The sequence below is a fragment of the Aegilops tauschii genome, chromosome 2, assembly GCF_002575655.3.
Source record: "Aegilops tauschii subsp. strangulata cultivar AL8/78 chromosome 2, Aet v6.0, whole genome shotgun sequence".
In the NCBI taxonomy this organism is placed as follows: Eukaryota; Viridiplantae; Streptophyta; class Magnoliopsida; order Poales; family Poaceae; genus Aegilops; species Aegilops tauschii.
In genome coordinates, this window is record NC_053036.3 from 279,879,464 (window position 1) to 279,899,263 (window position 19,800).

General features: G+C 46.4%; 1 protein-coding gene across 3 annotated transcripts; it reads left to right on the top strand.

The window, feature by feature from the left end:
• Positions 1 to 4,167: 4,167 nt before the first annotated feature.
• Positions 4,168 to 19,403, top strand: LOC109768427 (uncharacterized). Of its 3 annotated transcripts, none has more exons than XM_020327149.4 (5): positions 4,170 to 4,543; positions 11,656 to 11,849; positions 12,926 to 13,241; positions 18,059 to 18,131; positions 18,847 to 19,403. In XM_020327149.4, exons 1-5 carry the CDS (start codon positions 4,448 to 4,450, stop codon positions 18,987 to 18,989), a joined length of 822 nt encoding a protein of 273 aa, XP_020182738.1. In that variant the 5' UTR covers positions 4,170 to 4,447; the 3' UTR covers positions 18,990 to 19,403. The 3 variants fall into 3 exon arrangements, with proteins under 3 accessions (XP_040254714.1, XP_020182738.1, XP_020182739.1); XM_020327150.4 differs by having other exon boundaries at positions 4,177 to 4,543; positions 18,059 to 18,157; XM_040398780.3 differs by lacking the exon at positions 18,059 to 18,131 and having other exon boundaries at positions 4,168 to 4,543.
• The last annotated feature ends 397 nt before the right edge of the window (positions 19,404 to 19,800 follow it).

Sequence of the window (19,800 nt, forward strand, 5' to 3'; positions counted from 1 at the left end):
TGACGACTCCACTAGATACTGCCGTGTGTATCTTCTGAAATCTAAGGATGAGGCTTTGAACTTTTTCAAGATCTATAAAGCTGAAGTGGAAAACCAACTTGATCAAAAAATCAAGAGGCTTAGGTCCGACCGTGGTGGAGAGTATTTTTCCAATGAATTTGATGCTTTTTGTGCGGAACATGGTATAATCCATGAGAGGATGCCTCCCTATTCACCTCAGTCAAATGGGGTGGCCGAAAGAAAGAACCGTACTCTAACTGATTTGGTTAACACCATGTTAGACACATCAGGTCTCTCCAAGGCATGGTGGGGGGAGGCGATATTGACGGCATGTCATGTCCTAAACCGAGTCCCCACAAAGAACAAAGAGATAACTCCATTCGAGGAATGGGAGAAGAAAAGGTTAAAACTCTCTTATCTGCGAACATGGGGTTGTTTGGCGAAAGTCAATGTTCCAATTCCAAAGAAGCGGAAGCTTGGACCAAAGACTGTGGATTGTGTTTTCCTGGGATATGCTTTTCATAGCATTGGCTATAGATTCTTGGTTGTAAAATCTGAGGTACCTGACATGCATGTCGGTACGATCATGGAGTCGAATGATGCGACTTTCTTTGAAGATATATTTCCCATGAAGGATATGGCTACCTCGTCTAATCAGGAGATGCCTAGTTCATCGAATCAGGAACTAGTTACAATTACCGAACCTACCATTTCGATGGAACACTTTGAAAATTCTGTGGAGGAGAACAATGAAGTTCCTACTAGGAGCAAGAGACAGAGGATTGCAAAGTCCTTTGGTGATGATTTTCTTGTGTATCTCATAGATGACACTCCCAGTTCTATTTCAGAGGCCTATGCATCTGAAGATGCTGACTACTGGAAGGAAGCGGTTCGTAGCGAGATGGATTCCATCTTGGCGAATGAAACTTGGGAGATAACTGATCGTCCTTATGGGTGCAAACCTATAGGATGCAAATGGGTATTCAAGAAGAAGCTTAGGCCTGATGGTACTATTGAAAAGTACAAGGCTCGGCTCATGGCTAAGGGTTATACCCAAAAGGAAGGTGAAAACTTCTTTGATACTTACTCACCTGTGGCTCGACTGACCACTATTCGAGTTCTACTTTCACTAGCTGCCTCACATGGTCTTCTCGTTCATCAAATGGATGTTAAGACTGCTTTCCTAAATGGAGAGTTGGACGAGGAAATTTATATGGAACAACCAGATGGGTTTGTAATAGATGGTCAGGAAGGGAAAGTGTGCAAGTTGCTGAAGTCTTTGTATGGACTCAAGCAAGCACCCAAACAGTGGCATGAGAAGTTTGAAAGAACTTTAACCGCTGCAGGCTTCGTTGTAAACGAAGCTGATAAATGTGTGTACTATCGCCATGGTGGGGGCGAAGGAGTTATTCTTTGCTTGTATGTTGATGACATACTGATTTTCCGAACAAATCTGAATGTTATTAAGGAGGTCAAGGATTTCCTATCTCGTTGTTTTGAGATGAAGGATTTAGGAGTGGTTGATGTCATTTTGAACATCAAGTTGTTGAGAGACGATGATGGTGGGATTACATTGCTTCAATCTCACTATGTGGAAAAGATCTTGAGTCGCTTTGGCTATAGTGGCTGCAAGCCCTCTCCAACACCATATGATGCGAGTGTGTTACTTCGAAAGAATCGAAGAATTGCTAGAGATCAATTGAAATATTCTCAGATTATTGGCTCGCTTATGTACTTAGCCAGTGCTACAAGACCTGACATCTCTTTTGCTGTTAGCAAACTGAGTCGGTTTGTCTCAAAACCAGGAGATGTGCATTGGAAAGCTCTAGAGAGAGTTTTGTGTTATTTGAAAGGCACTGCGAATTATGGAATTCACTACACTGGGCACCCAAAGGTGCTTGAAGGGTATAGTGACTCAAACTGGACCTCAGATGCTGATGAGATAAAGGCCACGAGCGGTTATGTATTCACTCATGGAGGTGGCGCTGTTTCTTGGAAGTCTTGCAAGCAGACCATCTTAACGAGGTCAACAATGGAAGCAGAACTCACAGCACTAGATACAACTACGGTCGAAGCAGATTGGCTTCGCCGGCTCTTAAATGACTTGCCGGTTGTTGAGAAACCTGTACCGGGTATCCTTATGAACTGCGACAATCAAACTGTGATCACGAAAGTGAGCAGCTCAAAGGATAACATGAAGTCATCAAGACACGTTCAGAGAAGGTTAAAGTCTGTCAGGAAAATGAGAAACTCCGGAGTTATTGCATTGGATTATATCCAAACGTCTAAAAATCTGGCAGATCCTTTTACTAAGGGTCTATCACGTAATGTGATAGATAATGCATCGAGGGAGATGGGTATGAGACCCACAATACGAGTTGTTCACAGTGGTAACCTATTCTTTGTGATCGGGGATCCCGTGAATTAGATGTGGAAAACAAGTTGTTGATCAACTGAGAGGAGAGTATCCTTACTATTAACAATACCACTCCATGAAGATGCAATACTCTCCTAAAACTGTATGGCAGGTTGATGTATATCTTAATGTGTTCTAAGTGGCTCATTTAAGCAGAGATGTTGTCCCGCAGAACATCTTTTGAAGAACACACCTATATGAGTCTGATTGTTAAACATCGCAATCTATGAGAGTAGGGTTCTCTCTAGTAAACTCATGAAAGGTTTCGGAGTATGACGCATAAGCTCCACCCGCGTGGAAGACCCACGGTAGCCACGTATCGGTCAAGGCTTTATGTGAAGCTAGATTCGCAGAAAACTTGCAGTTCAAGGCCCAGTCCACTGTTCAAGTTGCTTACTAGTGTAGCATAGAGTTCTAGGTGAAAGTTCAACTTAACAGTCTCCACTTCAGTACCGGTATATAAAACAGTGTTTTGGAACTAAAGGCAAATTCTATGTGCCTCTAGGATCTGGTGGGGGATTGCTGAAATTTATCTATTTATGGGCCTAGCCCAATAACAATTTCAGAAATTCCTAATAAATCCTAGAGGCCCACTTAGCCCATTCGTGCAAGGCAAGAGACACTACTAAAGTTTAGTCCCACATTGCTAGTTTAGAGGGAGTTGGACCTCTTTATAAAGGAGGTTCTTTCCCCACATGTATGAGCATGAGAACAAGAGGGACATCCACGCGCGCTCCTCCTCCGCCGCACGCCACGCCTCGCCACGACACGCCGCGCCGCGGGTTGCGGGAATGAGCCGAGCCGATGTCTAAATACTACGGGTATACGAAAGGTCACTCGGGAGCTGGAAAGTTTTGCTGTAGTGGATATTGAATACGAACGCTGCACCCTTCGGCTGCTGTCTGTTCGTTCCATCTCCCTCGTTCCCTTCAGCTCCCGACGCAGCCTCTCGCCTCCTTCTCTTGTGCCTATAAAAGGGAGGTCGCTCCTCTCAGAGAGACGCACCAGAACTTCTTCTTCCTCTCGCCACCGGTTCCATTCACTGAGCTGCTGCAGTCTTTCTCATCCCGGCTTGCGGCCTGCACCGTGAGTCGGGACAGTAGGCCTCCGAAACCGCACCACTTTGAGTCCTGTACGGGAGAAGGGTGATAAGGTTTTTGGGGAGCGCTCCGCGTGACTACTGACTTCTTCATCATGGACTCCGACGACTACTTCCCCGACGACGACTTCTTCCCCGACGTCGACAACCTCATCGACGACATGGCTGGAGAGGATGTCGACCCCAAGTCCAGTGCTTCTGCTGCTGCTGTCCCGTACGTGTTCTTGTTCTTTCTGTTAGGAGTCCTGCTACAATTCTTGGCTCTAGTTTCTGCCCTACATATGTTAGGTTCTATGTCGTATAAGCAGCTTTATCTAGTGTCTGTTCTAAATGTGTTTAGCACAAGTTCATATATGCAGACGATGTTTACCTTCTCTGTCAGATTGCATGACTTGCTTTATATTTCCAATATTATTCATGCTTTACCTAGTATTTCCGTTAGCAAAATTATTTGATAAATTGCTCATATTTCCGACATTCTCAAAGACGATTTGGGGTTTTTCTTTAGGTGTCATGGTGGATCATGTTCTTGTAAACAGGTGTTCTTGTAGCCTTGGTGGAGGGATCTATTCATTCTTTATATATATATATATATATAGCAACAAACCGGCAACAAGAAAACTGAAAAGTGATTCCGAACAAATCAGACAGGAGCCGGGTTCCGCCGGTAACACCCGTTGCCCCGGTTCTCCGGTGAGTCACTGTCCTAATAAATCTAGCAGCCAGGAAACCATCGGCAGGAGGGCGGCCCCAGTTGCACGAACGCACGCACCCACCCAACGCACCCACCCAACGCACGCGCGCGGGTGAAATCTAGGACGGAATCCGTTCCAGTCCCCGTCGATCACGCCCCGAGAGGCGGAAGAGCTTTCGTGGCGAGGAATCCGCCGGAGGCTCCCCGATTTGCATGTCCGGGGCTCGCTGGAATCGGAATGCACTGGTGCCCCGGAATCGGGCCGCGGGTGCGCTCCTTCCTGCGTGACTACGACGCGCTCCAGTCCCTCGCCCTCGCCCTCATATACCTCCAGGTGCGCACGAGGTTCTTTGCCCTCAGCTCGATCTGATCGTCTATCACTGGTTCGGGCGCGGTTCTTTGTTGTTGCTGTTGTTATCCGTGGTGGGGAGCTCAGGCGCGGAGAAGAGGAGGGAGTAGATTTGAGCGCGCTGTATTCTTTTTACTACCGTGCACGGGCTGTGGCCTTCTGGTGTCCCCATGGTTTACCCTAACTAATCTAGTTCATGATGATGCTAGCGGTGTCAGACTACCTAGGATGAACAAGTTCATAATGCGGTTTAGATGGGCTTGAGATCGGATAGTTTCTTATGCGCGGCGTAACCTTAGGAAGAGAAGCGAGAAGTTTTGGTTCAGTCTGGTGTTGAGTCAAGTTTGGGGGCATTGCAATAATTCACAGGTTTAGTGACAACCATGTGCCTTAGCTCGTGGGTTTGGACTTGCCCAACATTTTTGGTGTCCTTTTATTTTCCATTTGGCCAGGTCATTTTATTCAGATGCTACCATGGATGGGCTTCATGTATTTCTTACAGCAAAAGATGACTTATCTTGCTCTGATTTCTTACTAGCTCTAGGTCATATTAGACCAGAATTCACTGCTTGCAAATGCCACAGCCGGACATGAAATGAAAACTGTTAAGTTGTTTTAAACTTTGAATGAGGTAATAAGCAAGGAACATTTCTTGAAAGATTATGAGGATTTAGTCAAGCAATAAGGAAGGCATATAAGTATGTCTAACCTTACCATTTCAGTTTCTATTTCCAACATAGCGTTCACGGATAAACGAAATGAAGTTGGAGGCCCACCACCACCAACAAAGCCTTTAGTCTGAAACAAGTTGGGGTAGGCTAGAGCTGAAACCCATAAGACCTCGAAACAAACTCATGGTTCTGGCACATAGATAGCCAACTTCCATGCATCCCCGTTCATGGTTATTTCTTTGGTGATATTCCTATCCTTCAGATCTCTCTTTACGGGCTCCTCTCTTAACATTCCTACGCTGTATATGCCCAAACCATCTCAGACGATGTTGGACAAGCTTCTCTTCAATCAGTGCTAGCCCAACTCTAACACGAATATCATCATTCCGGACCTGATCCTTCTTGTATGGACACACATCCATCTCAACATGTGCATTTCTACTACACCCAACAGTTGAACATGTCGCCCTTTAGTCGGCCAACACGCAACGCCGTACAACATTGTAGATTGAATCGCCCGACGTATAGGACCTGCCTTTTAGCTTTTGTGGCACTCTCTTGTCACAGAGAATGCCGGAAGCTTGGGGCCACTTCATCCATCCGACTTTGATTCGATGACTCACATCTTCATCGATATCACCATCCTTCTGCAACATTGGCCCCAAATATCGGAAGGTGTCCTTCAAGGTACCACCTGTCCATCAAGGCTAACCTCCTCCTCATGCCTAGTAGCACTGAAACATCACCTCACTAAGCCTAAAATGTTTTGATTCCAAAGTTTGTCTCCATAGCTCTAACATTCTATTAACTCCAGTCCGACTATCATTGACTAGCACCACATCATCCGCAAAGAGCATACACCATGTGATATGTCCTTGTATATCCCTTGTGTCCTCACCATCACCATGTCAAAAAGATAAGGGCTCAAAGCTGACCCTTGGTGTAGTCCTATTTTAATCAGAAAGTCATCAGTGTCGCCATCACTTGTTCGAACACCTATAATAGTTGGAGGCCCACCAAGTGGATTAAATCAAATGTAATCGCTTCGGTGCTGTCTGTTAGAACATGGTTGTGTTGCCTGCGAGTTACCATATTGTATAGGCACTTCTTGGCTTATTTCCCTCATGTGTATATGCACTGTCTGTTGGCTCCGTTCAATACAAGAAGCTTATTTTGTAAGAACTAGGGTTAGGTTCTCAACCGCCATCGCCCCTCACAAGGGAATCCCCACCGAGTAGGCCCACAATGACAATCGACCTAGCTAAAGGACAAATGTGATGGGCCAGCCGGTGTGGAGCACTTGGTTGGATGGGGAGGCCAATTGGGTACAATAGAAAGCTAGCCAGTCGGATACAACAGAAAGCCAGACAGTCGGATCATGAGAAGCCAGTTAGTCGGATCAGGAGAAGCCAGTTAGTTGGATGACGGTCATCCGACAAGTCAAAGGACGCGCAATAAAGGCAGACGTTACCACGGTCACCACTAAGCATTAACTCGGGTGTTACACTATGTAACAAGTAGCTGGTAATAGGCGGCATTCAATAGGCCGTTACTTGTAGAATTAATTCAGATGACCGTTCATGCTTCTAGCCATGTTGAGCCTATACAAGGCATGGTTGGGGCCTCTTGCCAAGGATTCACATCATTTGTAATTCCTATACACATAAGAAAAAGCACATCAGGAGTAGGGTGTTATCCCTTAGCAAGGGAGTCTGGACCTGGGTAATAAGCTTTACGCCCTCTCATACACACCCATACACGTACAGCTGAAATGCCGCGCACACCGCGGGGCCTAGCGTCAGTTTGGAGCTATGGTTCAAATGGCCTCTTCTAGAACCACCAACGACGGACTGGTTCATGGGTGTGTCATCCATTTTGGCTCGCTGGACTTCCTCACTGATGGTTCGGCATTGCGCCCCGACGCCTTGCTCACTGAGATCTCATTGTTGGAGACCGGGAGTCTGCACTAACATGTCAACATCGCTGACATTTTGTGCCTGCAAGATCCGGCTTCATACCGGCTGACCGATCGGGTGCCCAATGGCGCCTGAGGCGTTCCACAATGCCTTGGCTCGTCCATGCCACAATCGGCGTTCGCAAGATCTGGTTCCGCACCGGCTGGCCGACAGGTGCCCCAGCGGCGCTTGAGGTGTTCCACAATGCCTTGACTCGCCATCCTCGTCTCGTTTTTTGGCATGGTCAACTCTGACTCACTATACTCCATACTGGAGTCTTGCTCCGATGGGGAAGAAAGTTCTGACACCCTCGCCTCTGTGGCAAGTGTCTTCATGGGCAGCATCGGCGTCAATGATGGCGGCGTGCGCGAAGATGGTGCGCGCGACGACGACACACGCAAGGAAGGTGCTGGTAATGGCTTTGCCGACTTCGCTTCGATTGTGTCAAGTTCCAGTCTCCCTAGCCGGAGGCAGCAACCTTCAGATCTGCTCAAACGCCAAGTCGCTCCATGTGAGATCGACGAAGAGGCCATGAGGTTGAATCAATTCAGCCATGAAGTGCTTGTACTAGTAGTACTAGTTGCAGCGCGGTTATCGAGATCTGATTGATGAATAGTATTATGCATGCAAGCAATCTGATCCCTAGTCGGCATGCCGAGTACTACTTGCTTCGAGTACTATTTCAGCGGCCGAGTACTACTTCAGCCGAGTATCATCACTGCAGCAAACCAGTACTGCGGCCGAGTCGCAGCAGCCCAATCCGAGTCGCGCTGCCAAGTTGCAGCCAACTAGTACTGCGGTCGAGTGATCCGATCTCCAACTGCTGCGCCACGTGAGATCAACCAGAAGAAGTAGCACCAAGTACTAGTGTGAGCACAAATCCCAAGATCTGATTGCTACCCACACAAAGCACCAGCCGGGTTCAGTACTACTTCACGCAAAGCGTCAACAGAACGGGTTGTCACGCGTCCAAGCTTCAGCTCCATCACAGACCTTGACACTAACCACCACCGAAGGCCGCCACCAACAAATGGAACAATCACTTGGAAAAGTTGCGTTCGCATGAATCATCAAGGATTCTGGAGTAAAGAGGATGATGAAGCCGAGAAGGCGAGAATGAAGTCTAAGCACTGCTTCAACCGCAAACTTAGACAAAAAAGCAGTCGGCAGCACAAAATAGGTAGATGAGCATGTGCTAGCCAATCTAGTCTGCATGTTCGGACGAGGACCTCCTCTCTGAGGATCCAGCACCGCCGCTAAACTCGTCTTGGAATCACCACTCCTCGCCGCTGAGCGGGTCTCCGATATGGAGGTTGAGAGGGGTAGCGATAGATTGAAGAAGAGGATAACAACGTATATCAGTTTTCCGGGTGTGCATATGCTGGAAGGGAGAAGCCACCACCAGTGAAAAAAGGGGCCGGCGCCAACAGAAGAATAGAGGAACCATGCAACGGCCCTAAACTGACCTGCTTGATCCTCAGGTAGATCAACCAATAAGCGCTGAAAATGAAAATAACTCAGCGAAGATGATATATGGAGCAGCAAGGCGGGCACCACGGGGGAGGAAGATGATGGATATGAACATCTGGTGACCAAGAAGAGAAAGACATGGAGGGGGAATTATTGGGAACAAAAACAAAACCACCATCTGGCAGCATAATCCCCAAACCACACGAGAAGGGGACATATCTAGCTAGAACAAGGGAGGTTATTTGTAGAGAGGAACACAAGGCCAACCTGGAGATGCACGCCGCCGGGAACTAAGAAGTGACCCCAGATCTAGTTCGACACCGAACCCTCCAATCCGATTCGGAAGTCCTCAAACAGGCCATAAAGGACGCATAAACATGTGGATCTACAAAGGGAAAAAGGAGGGCCGAGCCCCTCTCCCCTCCATCTCTAGCCGGATGAGCCGATGGGGAGGAAGGGGCGAGGAGGCGTCGGGAGGATGGCGAGTGAGACCAGGAACAAAGACTAAGACTGGATGGAGGAGAGAGAAAGAGAGGAGAGAAAATGACCATCATCTCGTAGTCAAGTGCTTCAAATTTACAAGTCGTTCGCTACCCTGGTTTGCATTCTGTATGATTCCTTCCTCTGTTCTTGTTTTTCGTGCTGATTCGGCTGGCGAGTACCTATCACGTGCACTTCATGGTTTCTTGCAAAGGGTTCTCTTTATTCACACTTATCCTCGTGATCGCACTCTTTTGCTCCTCTATGTTGATGACATGATTATCACAGGGGATGGCCACCAATTCATTGATTTTGTGAAGAAACGTTTCCATGAGCAATTCTTGATGACTGATTTGGGTTATCTTTGCTACTTTCTTGGATTGAGGATCATTTCTTCCTGCGAGGGGCACTTATCCTTCTCAAGAGAAGTACATCCAAGTTCTTCTCACTCGTGCCTATGCCTGCCTCACTGATCAGCGCACAGTTGACACTCCTAATGAGTTTGGTCTTCAACTTCGTCCTAGTGAGGGTGAACCCCTTGCGGGTCCCACTCGCTGCTGTCATCTTGTTGGGAGCCTTGTCTATCAAGGCATAACTCGTCCTAATATTTCTTATGTTGTGCACATTCTGAGTCAGTTTGTGTGACATCCCAGCTTAATAGTAATGATAGACTACTCATGTCAATAAGGTGCACATTCTTTTTCGGAAGTCTACCGAAAGGAACCTCAAAGTTAAGCGTGCTTGGCTTGGAGCAATTTGAGGATAGGTGACCGACTAGGAAGTTGATCTTGGGTGTGCACGAGTGAGCACAAGGTGCGCAGTAAAGACTAGTGTTGGTCTGTGGGGCCAGTCTAGATTCTAGGTGGTAGATAGGCGCAACGACCACGAAATGGTGGGTGAACCGCTGGGTTTGGCTGGGGTGTTACAATTTGTTTTTGCTCCCACTTAACTTCACTAGTCATCTTCTTCGTGCTCTTCGTTATCGTCGTGGTATTGTGACTTTTTGCCTATTCTTCCCTCGCTCCAGCTTCAGCTTCATGCCTACTGTGATGCGCCTGGGCTAGTGATTACAATGATCGCAGCTCTCTCTCTCTCTCTGCCTATTATGTTTTTATTGGGTCTCTCTAATTGCCTAGAATACCAAGAAGCAGACCACTGTATCTCGCTCCAGTGTTGAGACCGAGCTGTGAGCTATGGTGTCCATGACTGCAGAGATCACTTGCTACGGTGTCTTGTTCAGGACTTTGGTGTTTCCACTGCTGCAAGTATCCCTTTGCTCTCCGACAGTACTGGGGCGCTCATCATTGCCCGTGATCCTGTGAAGCATGAACTCACCAAGCACATCGGTGTTGATGCCTCATGCGTTCTCAGGTGCAAGAGGACTGTGGCCCTTCAGTATGTTTCCTCGGAGCTTCAACTTGCTGATTTTCTGACAAAAGCTCAGACACGGTCACAACACAGCTTCTCCCTTTCCAAACTTGATGTCCAAGACCCCACTTGAGTTTGAGGGTGGGTGGGGGGTGGGGGGGTGTTAGATCAGGGTTGTGCTGTGTGTGTATTTAGTTATTTACCATATTGTACAGGTACTTCGCTTATTTCTCTCTTGTGTATATGTACTGGCTGTTGGCCCCGTTCAATACAAGAAGCTCATTTCGTAACAGGTGCTACAAACATTTCAAGAATCAAGAACTATCAAAATTCAGGCAAATCCACAATCCAATTAAGCATGGATGAGTTATACTACAGAGTAGAGTTGGTAACAATCATAGAAATCTGTGCCATCTCTTTCATGTTTGAGTATTCCAGATCATGTCCGTATAGCAGTGCTAGTTATCCCCTGGTTCTTTGTATTAAAAATATGAAATTCTAAATCTCAGAAGTATTGTATTCTGGCCATTTACAATGCTGGAAACCATATATTATTATTGAGCGTGTGACTTAGCTAGTCTTGTAGGCAACTCTCTGAAACAGGCTCACGCCCTGCTTTATAGATAAAGCACCAACCAAGGTACCCGAGATCTGCGTGTAAGAGGACTGCTTTTGCTCGACAGCTCACCTATGCCACCACGAGGCACCTAGGACAACCGTGATGAGCACATGGCAACAGATCCGGATCTGGGTGTCGCCCCTGTCAATTACAGAGAGCGAGCCCGAGCCACCAGCCGCTACACCCCTCGCCGCCCACACGACCAAGAGACATAGCCACCACTGCTGCCATGGTGCCCGCCGGAGAGCCAACCATGCGGACCGCCTTCCAGGGCGGTCTTGTAGGCAACTAGGAATTGCTATTTTGAATTTTTTATCATGTTGGTAGAAAATTAGTGATTACTGGTCTCCTTCGCTTGTGGTTATATCATGGTTTAACAGTTAACATTCTTAGATTCAGTGAAGCTTACGTACTTGCTTTACTTTAGTTAATTTATAATACCTGGCTTAATGCTTATAACGTTGAATGAGCTCTGAGCAAAATGTTCTTCAAACTAATGTATTCATTTGCATAACATAATCTTCTATGTTTTAGATTGGTTGTGCGCTGATTGGATCGCTTGGTGCGCTGTTCAATGGGGTTCTTGTGATAAACCTTGTGATAGGGCTATTTGCTGTTGTTGCGATTGAAAGTAGTAGCCAAAGACTTGGCCGGACTTATGCTGTCCTGCTCTTCTTTGCTATCGTCCTTGACGTTGCATGGTTTATACTCTTCTCACATGCTATATGGTATGTTTTCTGCAACCACTATCTTTCAGACCTATTTTTTCTTTTCTTTTTTTGCATGTGCACCCTCAGTACACATGGCATCAGAACTAACATTTCCTGCATAATAGTAGTGCTAGTGACTTTGTAGGTGCTATTAAACATTAATAGCTTCATAAACTTGACGAAATAGTGGACCCATGCAAAATAGTTGTCAAACTAGTCTCTTGTTTTTTTTTAATCTTTTGGGTTTTGCATTTCGATTGGCACTCTGGACTTTGACAATTTCCCACTTCTAACTTTGCAATTGATCTATTGCCATCCTTTAGTCTGCACATTGATCTTTGCCTTTTAAAAAAACTACTTCCAAATGATAGACATTATATGCACAAAATAGCGGACAAGTATACCTTTCCCCCCGTTATGTAGCCACCACCCTCGAGGACCACCGGGGGCTTCTGGGAGGTAGCCGCCGCCCAGCCGTCTCCTAGTGTTGCTCAGGCGACAGGGGATGAGAAGGAACGAGATCCTCCTCCTGTTCCTGGTCAATCTCGTTAGCAGGGTTGGTCATTTTACGTGTGACCCACCTGACAGAGTGGAAAATATCAAAGTGCAAACTAAAGGATGTCAATAGATCAATTACAAAGTAAGAAGTGGCAAATTGTCAAAGTCCAAAGTAAGTAGTGGCTTAAAATCCCCCCCCCCCCCCCCCCCCCTGGAGTCAGCAGAGTTGAAGATTCAGGGCCACCTTCTTTGAAATAGATTAGATTGTATGGAAGGTTCAGGGTCGCCTTTGTTTCTTGAAGTTTGTTTAGAATTATTATTCCCATTTTACATCTGATTGACATGAAATTGCCTGAGACTCTCTTTGGCTGTGCATTCTCCTTTCAGTATGGCATTTACATATTCTTTGATATTTTACAGATATATTTAGATTCAGTCATTGCTACATTGTGAATATGTTTTCTCATCAAATAAGTATCTCTGTGGACAAACGTAGAAATATTTGTTTGTTTGCTTTTTGTTTAGTATCAGATAGAATACTCTGCTGTATTTTACGGTTTTATGCCGTGTGCTTCTGACTATATCTATTTGTACAGGAATAGTACCCCTGATGAGAAGTATGGTCAACTTTTTGTCTTCTCACTCAGACTTGCATTGTTGATGCAAACTATTGGGTTTTCAGTGAGGTTTTTGTCTTCATTTATATGGATCCAGATGTACAGGTTAGGGGTCTCATCAAGCACGCCAACATATTATGAAGCAAATGATGCAAGAAATAGTTTCTTGAGCCCCAGATCTAATTCAGTTAGACGGGGTTCAATGGCTGATGATATATTGGGTGGTTCAATTTACGATCCTTCTTACTACTCTTCTCTCTTCGAAGATGTTCGAAATAATGCATGCAATCATCAGGTATGAAAAAGACATACAGGTTAAGGGTTTCATCAAGCACGCCAACACAGTATCAATCCTAACTAATGCTACCATTTCTCCTTGTTTGCACTTACCTGCATGAACAAGTATTAATAAGACAATTATTTCCTCCCATAAGGTTGACCAATTAACCTCCTTTTTAGTTCGTCATATTGGTCTCATATAAACTACTCTATTCCTCGCTAAGGGGTTGTTTGGATATGGGGATTATAGAAAACCGTATTCCCTAAAACGTAATTTCTGACCACCTAAAAACTTGTTTAGGTTATATAAAAACCTGAAAAACCAGTTTTTAGAAAAATGACTAATAGTGGTTTTTGTAGAAAACTCGTAGCGCCGTGCAGTCCGGTACCTCGTGCACCAGCGGTTTTTGCTATGGCGTCCGCATGTCCATGTCGCGGCAATGAAAGCACTACGTCGGGGCAACGCCTCCCTGTGAGCTCGCTCACACGCCACTCAAACTCGCCGTTGTTGCGCAAGGAGTTGAGCACGACAAGCCCGCCCACGAGCTTCTTGTTAAGGAAGATCTGGGGCATGTGGACGGCGTTGCCGACCTTAGACGTGAGACTGGCATTGGGCTTCGGGAACATGTCGAGGTTTATTATTTGCTGCCCTATATGTCCAATACATCCCTTTTTCCCTTGCATGAGTTTCCCTTAGTCCCATACAAATGGACTAAATTTTGGTAACTTGTGTATGATCCCCATACTAGGCAATGCTTGGTACCAAAATCAGGAGAGATCAACCTGCCATATGCACACATAGGCAGGCCAGGAAATCCTTGCACGGCGGTGTGCTCTTACCAATCAGCGAGCCCCTTTCATGCACGTCTGGAGATATCTAGACTCACCCATCAGCTACAATGACTAAGGCCTCCATGTAGGGCAGGACCCATTCCTCCAATCCCTGAAGAATTTGACACTCGTCGTGATTCAGTTATAATTCAAACTTCATTTGTTGGCGTGAAGCAGCTATGGCTGTCCATCTTGCATCTGACGTCTTCCGTTCCTCCGTACCGCTTCACGGGTTATGAGGAAGCGGGCGATGTAGATCAAGCATCTGACAGCTGCTAAGACTCCCAAGAGTCGCTGCTTAGCTTTCCGGCAAAAGGCTACAATGTTCACCTGCCCTGTTTTACTTTCTCCCATTTCCTTCCTCTCTGTAAGGCTATAAAATCCCACAACCTTCCTCTTTGCCAAGGATTGAGAGCCTTCTAGCTCATTCTACTTGTATTGGCTGGAGGATCGTCATGGTTCTAGGGCCGATGGTAGCCACAAGGCCTATCCATGATATTGTCAAGGCATGGACCGCGGTTGTTGCCCTTGTCCCGCCACTGTTTTTCCTTTGGACCGCCGCCCCCACCTTGATAATGGGCTACAAAACCCGCGTTGATCTGGTCGTCGCCGTCGTTGTAGTCCTTGTGCTTGTTCTTGCGGTTGCGTTTAGGTTTGCCGATCTCGTCCTTCGTACCGGACATGCTGGGATCCCCGTCGTGTGCCTTCTGCTTGGTGTACCACTCATCCTCACCGGAACAGAACTTGGTTACTATCTCCATCAAGGTCAGCATGGTCTTGGGCATGTACTTCCCAAAGTATCTGGTGAGGTGCTTGTCAGATAGGCCGTGCTTAAACACAACAATGACCTCGGCGCCATCAGAGTCGATGATCTCATTCTTTTTTCCTGAGGAAACGTGTCTAGAAGTCACACACCGATTCTATCTCTCCTTGGGCCAGGTGTCCTTGGTCGCTGGCATCATCATGCCAGACGTACGTGCCCTTGAAGTTAGGTATGAACTTGGCTTGCAAATCATCCCAGCCGCCGGTCGACGTAGGCACGAGGGTGTTTAACCAGGCTTGGGCGGATCCCTTCAGCATCAGGGGTAAGTGTTTGACGGCGTGCCAATCATCACCGTTAGCCACCTGGGCCGTTATAATGTAGTCAGTTACCAAATCTCAGGTTCCTGGCTTTCGTCATACTTGTCCATCGCATTTAGCTTGAAATTTGGTGAAAAAGTGTGGCAGACAATTTCGTCAGTGAAGCAGGCCGGATACATCGCGGAGGGACCTGCAGCCGAGGGGTGGATGATGTTTATAGTGTTGTGTGCATCATCTAGGCCGGCCGCGCGGTTGGGACCCGCAGCCGAGGGGTGGATGATGTTTATAGTGTTGCGCGCATCATCCAGGCCGGCCGCGCGGTTGTAGTCGTTGAAAGCTGGCTTGTTTCTATGCCAAGCTTGCCGGCGCAGCCGAGCTGCACATTGCTTCTCGGTTTCGCGTAGGGTTAGGTCACGTGGCACATCAGGCCTTGGAGCGGGCCCTTGAATCGTCTTAGGCTGATAGATCGTACGAGGAGCTACGTCGTGGGTCCCGCGGTGTTCCTGATTACGACTGCCAGACTTATGGGTACGTCGGATGGCCATGGTCTGCGGCGTTCTTCATAGTTTCTTCCATCCTCCTGCTCTTCATGGCCAGGGAGGCCTTGGTTGTAGTCGGTTCGGTCTTGCCAATTGGATGGGTAGTTCGATACAACTGTTCGACATCCACGAGCTCGACCGCTTTGTGCTCCAGGGGTCGCTTTTCTTTGGAAACTTTGCCTAGGGCCGACAGGACCTTCAGCCAAGCTGCATCTTGCTTCGGATCATCCATCTGTTGGTCAAGCGCCTCGATCTCCCTATCATTGAATTCTACCTCGCCGCTTTCCTCGCTTGCCATGAAGCTTAGATTTGGCGCATCAACCATGTAGCACTCGTGGACCGAGGTCGCCTGCCACGGGCGTAAGGGCGCCGCGGCTGGTGGTTGGCTGTAGCCGACTCGCCCAACTCCTCGTCCTAGTCCTGCTCCTCGGTTGCGCCTTCAAGGATGCCGGTTAGGTCTTCAATGTTGGCGATCAAGTGGGAAGTTTGGTGGGTCAAATTTTTGACCTACTGCTCCTGGGCCCAGCATGACGACAAGCCCTGGAGAACCAGCTCGCCGCAGGAGTCTGTGATGTACTTAAGGTTGCCAAATCGAACGATCTGGCCTGAAGCGTAGTTCTCGACCTGGCCGATGTGGCCAGCCGAGTCGAGCAACATGATCACGCCGAAGTCGAAGAGTTGACCCAGCGCTTAGATTACGCCGGCATCCATCGGAGATCCCATCCGACCTCTGCGGGACTTGTATGGGTCACCATTGTCGGAGCTAATTTCGGTAGATCCCTCGGTAGGGTATCCCGGCGTGGCGATTAGGTCGGAGGGGAAACAACAGACAGATTTACCCTGGGTTCAGGCCCTCCATACGAGTTAAAACTTTACTCGTGCTTGTGTATATTGCGATCGGGGGTGTACAAAGTACATGTATAACCGAGAGATTGTACGACCATCTATCGACTAGCTCGACTCCTACTTATATAAGATACGGGGGCTCCTAGGGTTACACAACCTAGTAGGCTATGTCGTTGGAGGGGAGTCCTCCACGGATCCGGCTTCTTTGTCTTGAACGGCAAGGATCCCATGGGCTGGCATGATGGCCCAGGGCGGAACCGACCTAGGGGGCCTCGGGCCGGCCTACTTGGACCGGTAACCGACAAGGTGAGGCAGCCCTGGGTCATAACAGCGTCAATCACCTTCCATTCACTTCTAGATCCGTGCAAAAAATCGCCAAACTTATTTTCTTTGCAATTCATAAATAGCTATTCGTCACATCCCTCTGTCCTCTCCTTTGTTTTTTACTACAGCAGGTTGAAGGCTTTGAACCGTGTGCCGTTTTTGCTAGCTGCTAGCTTTGAAAATTTGAAAAGGTTGACCAGGACTGGCGATTATATTTTAATTAACAAAGTACCATTAACTAACAAAGTGCCGGTTTTTTTATGAACAGTGAGAACTACTCCCTCTGTAACTAAATACTACTATAAAACATCTTATATTTAGTTATAGAGGGAGTATTTATTAACAGTGACATGCTTTAATTAAACGGTGCGAGGAATTTTAACAAAGTGCCATACATAGAAATATAAGGTTATGCACAAAGTGACATACAAGGTTACAGAGTTCCATGCACAATACAGTCATACACCAAAATACAAAGTGACGTACATACCGCATTTACAAAACAAAGTTACATATTTATATACAAAGTGCCATGTTCAAAATATACAAGGTATTCAAATAAAGAAGGTGCCAAATTACAAAGTACCACATTCCGAAATGTACAAAGTGCCACATCAGTAAACATACTAAATACCAGCAGTTTACCATCAATGCATTTGAAGTGCCAAGTTACGAAGTGCCGCATTGTGAAAATATACAAAGGTTGACATCAGTTTACAAAGTGCCACATCAGTAAACATACTAAGTACCAGCAGTACATTTTAAGCACCAGCAATACTAAATTTAAGTGCCAAACTTAAGTACCAGCAATACTAAATTTAATTGCCAAATTACAAAGTGCCATACAGTAAACATACTAAGTACCAGCAGTTTACCATCAAGTGTTTTAAGTACCAGCAATACTAAATTTAAGTGCCAATTTACAAATCACAGTCAAGTTCAATCAGGAGATCAGCAAAGTTCGTACTCATGTTTAGTTAAGTTCGAACATGAGATAGCAAAGTTCATAGTTAATAAGAAAGTTTTCACTTATAAAGGCATACACGCAAAGTGCTGGCTGATGTATAACAAAGTACCATATTTGAATTAATACAACACAAAAGATGCATTCAGAAAGTCTTGTACGTTCAGTTACAAAGTACCGAAATTAGCACATGCCAACCTCAGTAGAAGCCGGAACATTATAATTCACAGCGAACTTCTCTGTCTGCAGGGTGATAAACAAAGTGGTAGTAATGATAGCGGGTCAACATCTGCAGGCCAATCTCCACGGCTTAAATCTTTTGGTAGTAGATCTTTTCTTTCTAATGATGTAAGTCGTGTTCAATCATTTGAAATTAGAATATATAGCATGTTTGTTCTTAGATTCTCCTTTCTTCCATCACATCACTACCTTCAGTGAGAATCTTATTTCACTGTCTCATGATCTATGAACGCATGAAGAAATATCTTGGACACAATTATTCATTATGGTGGTATGAGAGTTCATTTTGATGATATGGTGGAACCATAAATGCAACTTATGTTGCTAAGGGTCCTTGATGCCTTATTTTAGTTGATCTAGCTGTTTTTTGACACATCATGTACTGCTGGAGTATGACACATTTCTGCTTTATCTGGAATAACAGGAGCTGATTTAAACTGCCCTGTTACTAGTAATGGTATGAGTATTATTTATACTTGTGTGTTTTCCATAGTCCTTACTTGTGCAAGGCTCCATTTAGAGTCGTGGTGGTATTTCAAGAGCACATGGTATTCCCATTTCTGGATGTAAGTAGTTGAAAGCATAAAAAAAAAATTTAAATGCAAAGTCTTGCTGGAATGGCATTGGCAGTCCGTCAGCTTTGGGCAAGAGTTGCAACCTGTAACTCATTGACATCATGTTTAACTGATAGCATCTCTACAAATTATTTCTTTAAATGCATTTGTGCCGAGCAATTGTAATCACATTGATTCTGACTTGCACTTTGGGACATCTTTGTGACATTTTTTCTCTTGAAGGTGGAGGCTGGACTAAGAAAGCCGCTGAACTCATGCTCAGTGGAGACAAGTTGAAGATGGAACTTATTTTTTGCCAACCTGACTACCCGAGCACTCTTTGTTTGGTCCTCCTTGAGCCAGTAACTCTTGTTGATTTAACATAGAGATTTGTACAGTGCAAATGTTCATGCCTCGGAACAGCGGCTCCCCAGTAAAACAAGAGCAGCAAGATAGTACAACGATGATGGACTGTGTTGCTACGCAATTCTTGAGCTTGTGCAAGAGTTTCGGTGCCAATCTGGCAGCTCGTTTTTGCCTGGAGTACACTTTGAGTTGGATTGTTTCACAGGGGCAGACGCTGACTAGTTGGCAACATGTGGAATACTGGTAGTACTTTGCTGCCTAGTATGGTCCATTTTCCAGACACGTGTATGGCCTGTTTCTCCTCTTGGTTGTCACGGAAATGAGGCTGATAGTTGCCTCCTCCGCTATAGTTAAATCGGCCATTCCGAACCGGATCGTTCGGTTGGTGTTGTCAACATCACTCACTTTTTTGACAATGCACATCTTTGGAGCAACTCCAACGCGCCGACACATTTCGTTCATCTGTGTCCGTTTTATTTTGGTCAAATTGGGCACAAAAGTCGTCCTGCTGGGGACCCATTCCTGGTCCAAATTTGGGCCTCATTTGTGTCGGCGCGAACATGAGGCGGACGCGTGCGACGTCTGTCTACTCCTTATCCTGGCTCGATAGTCAGTGGCACATAGGCCATTCTCTTCCTCCCATTGACAGCAAGCCCTTGGCCGCCACACCTCGTCGCTGTCGCCGCCCACTTTCGGTGCCCTCGCCAGTAGTTTGCACCCACATACCTCCCCCGCAGCCCATCTTTCCATCTTGCCGCCACCATCGCCTCGTCGCTGGGCCACCGTAGCTTCCCCCTCCCTCTTGATGTCGCCGCGAGCATCACCTTGCGC

What these genes read in the sequence shown, in the direction of transcription:
- LOC109768427 (XM_020327149.4), top strand. Translation starts at nt 4,448, where the DNA reads ATGCACTGGTGCCCCGGAATCGGGCCGCGGGTGCGCTCCTTCCTGCGT. An exon ending in TCGCCCTCATATACCTCCAG is followed by an intron (nt 4,544 to 11,655) that starts GTGCGCACGAGG and finishes TCTATGTTTTAG; the next exon opens with ATTGGTTGTGCGCTGATTGG. An exon ending in ATAATGCATGCAATCATCAG is followed by an intron (nt 13,242 to 18,058) that starts GTATGAAAAAGA and finishes CTCTGTCTGCAG; the next exon opens with GGTGATAAACAAAGTGGTAG.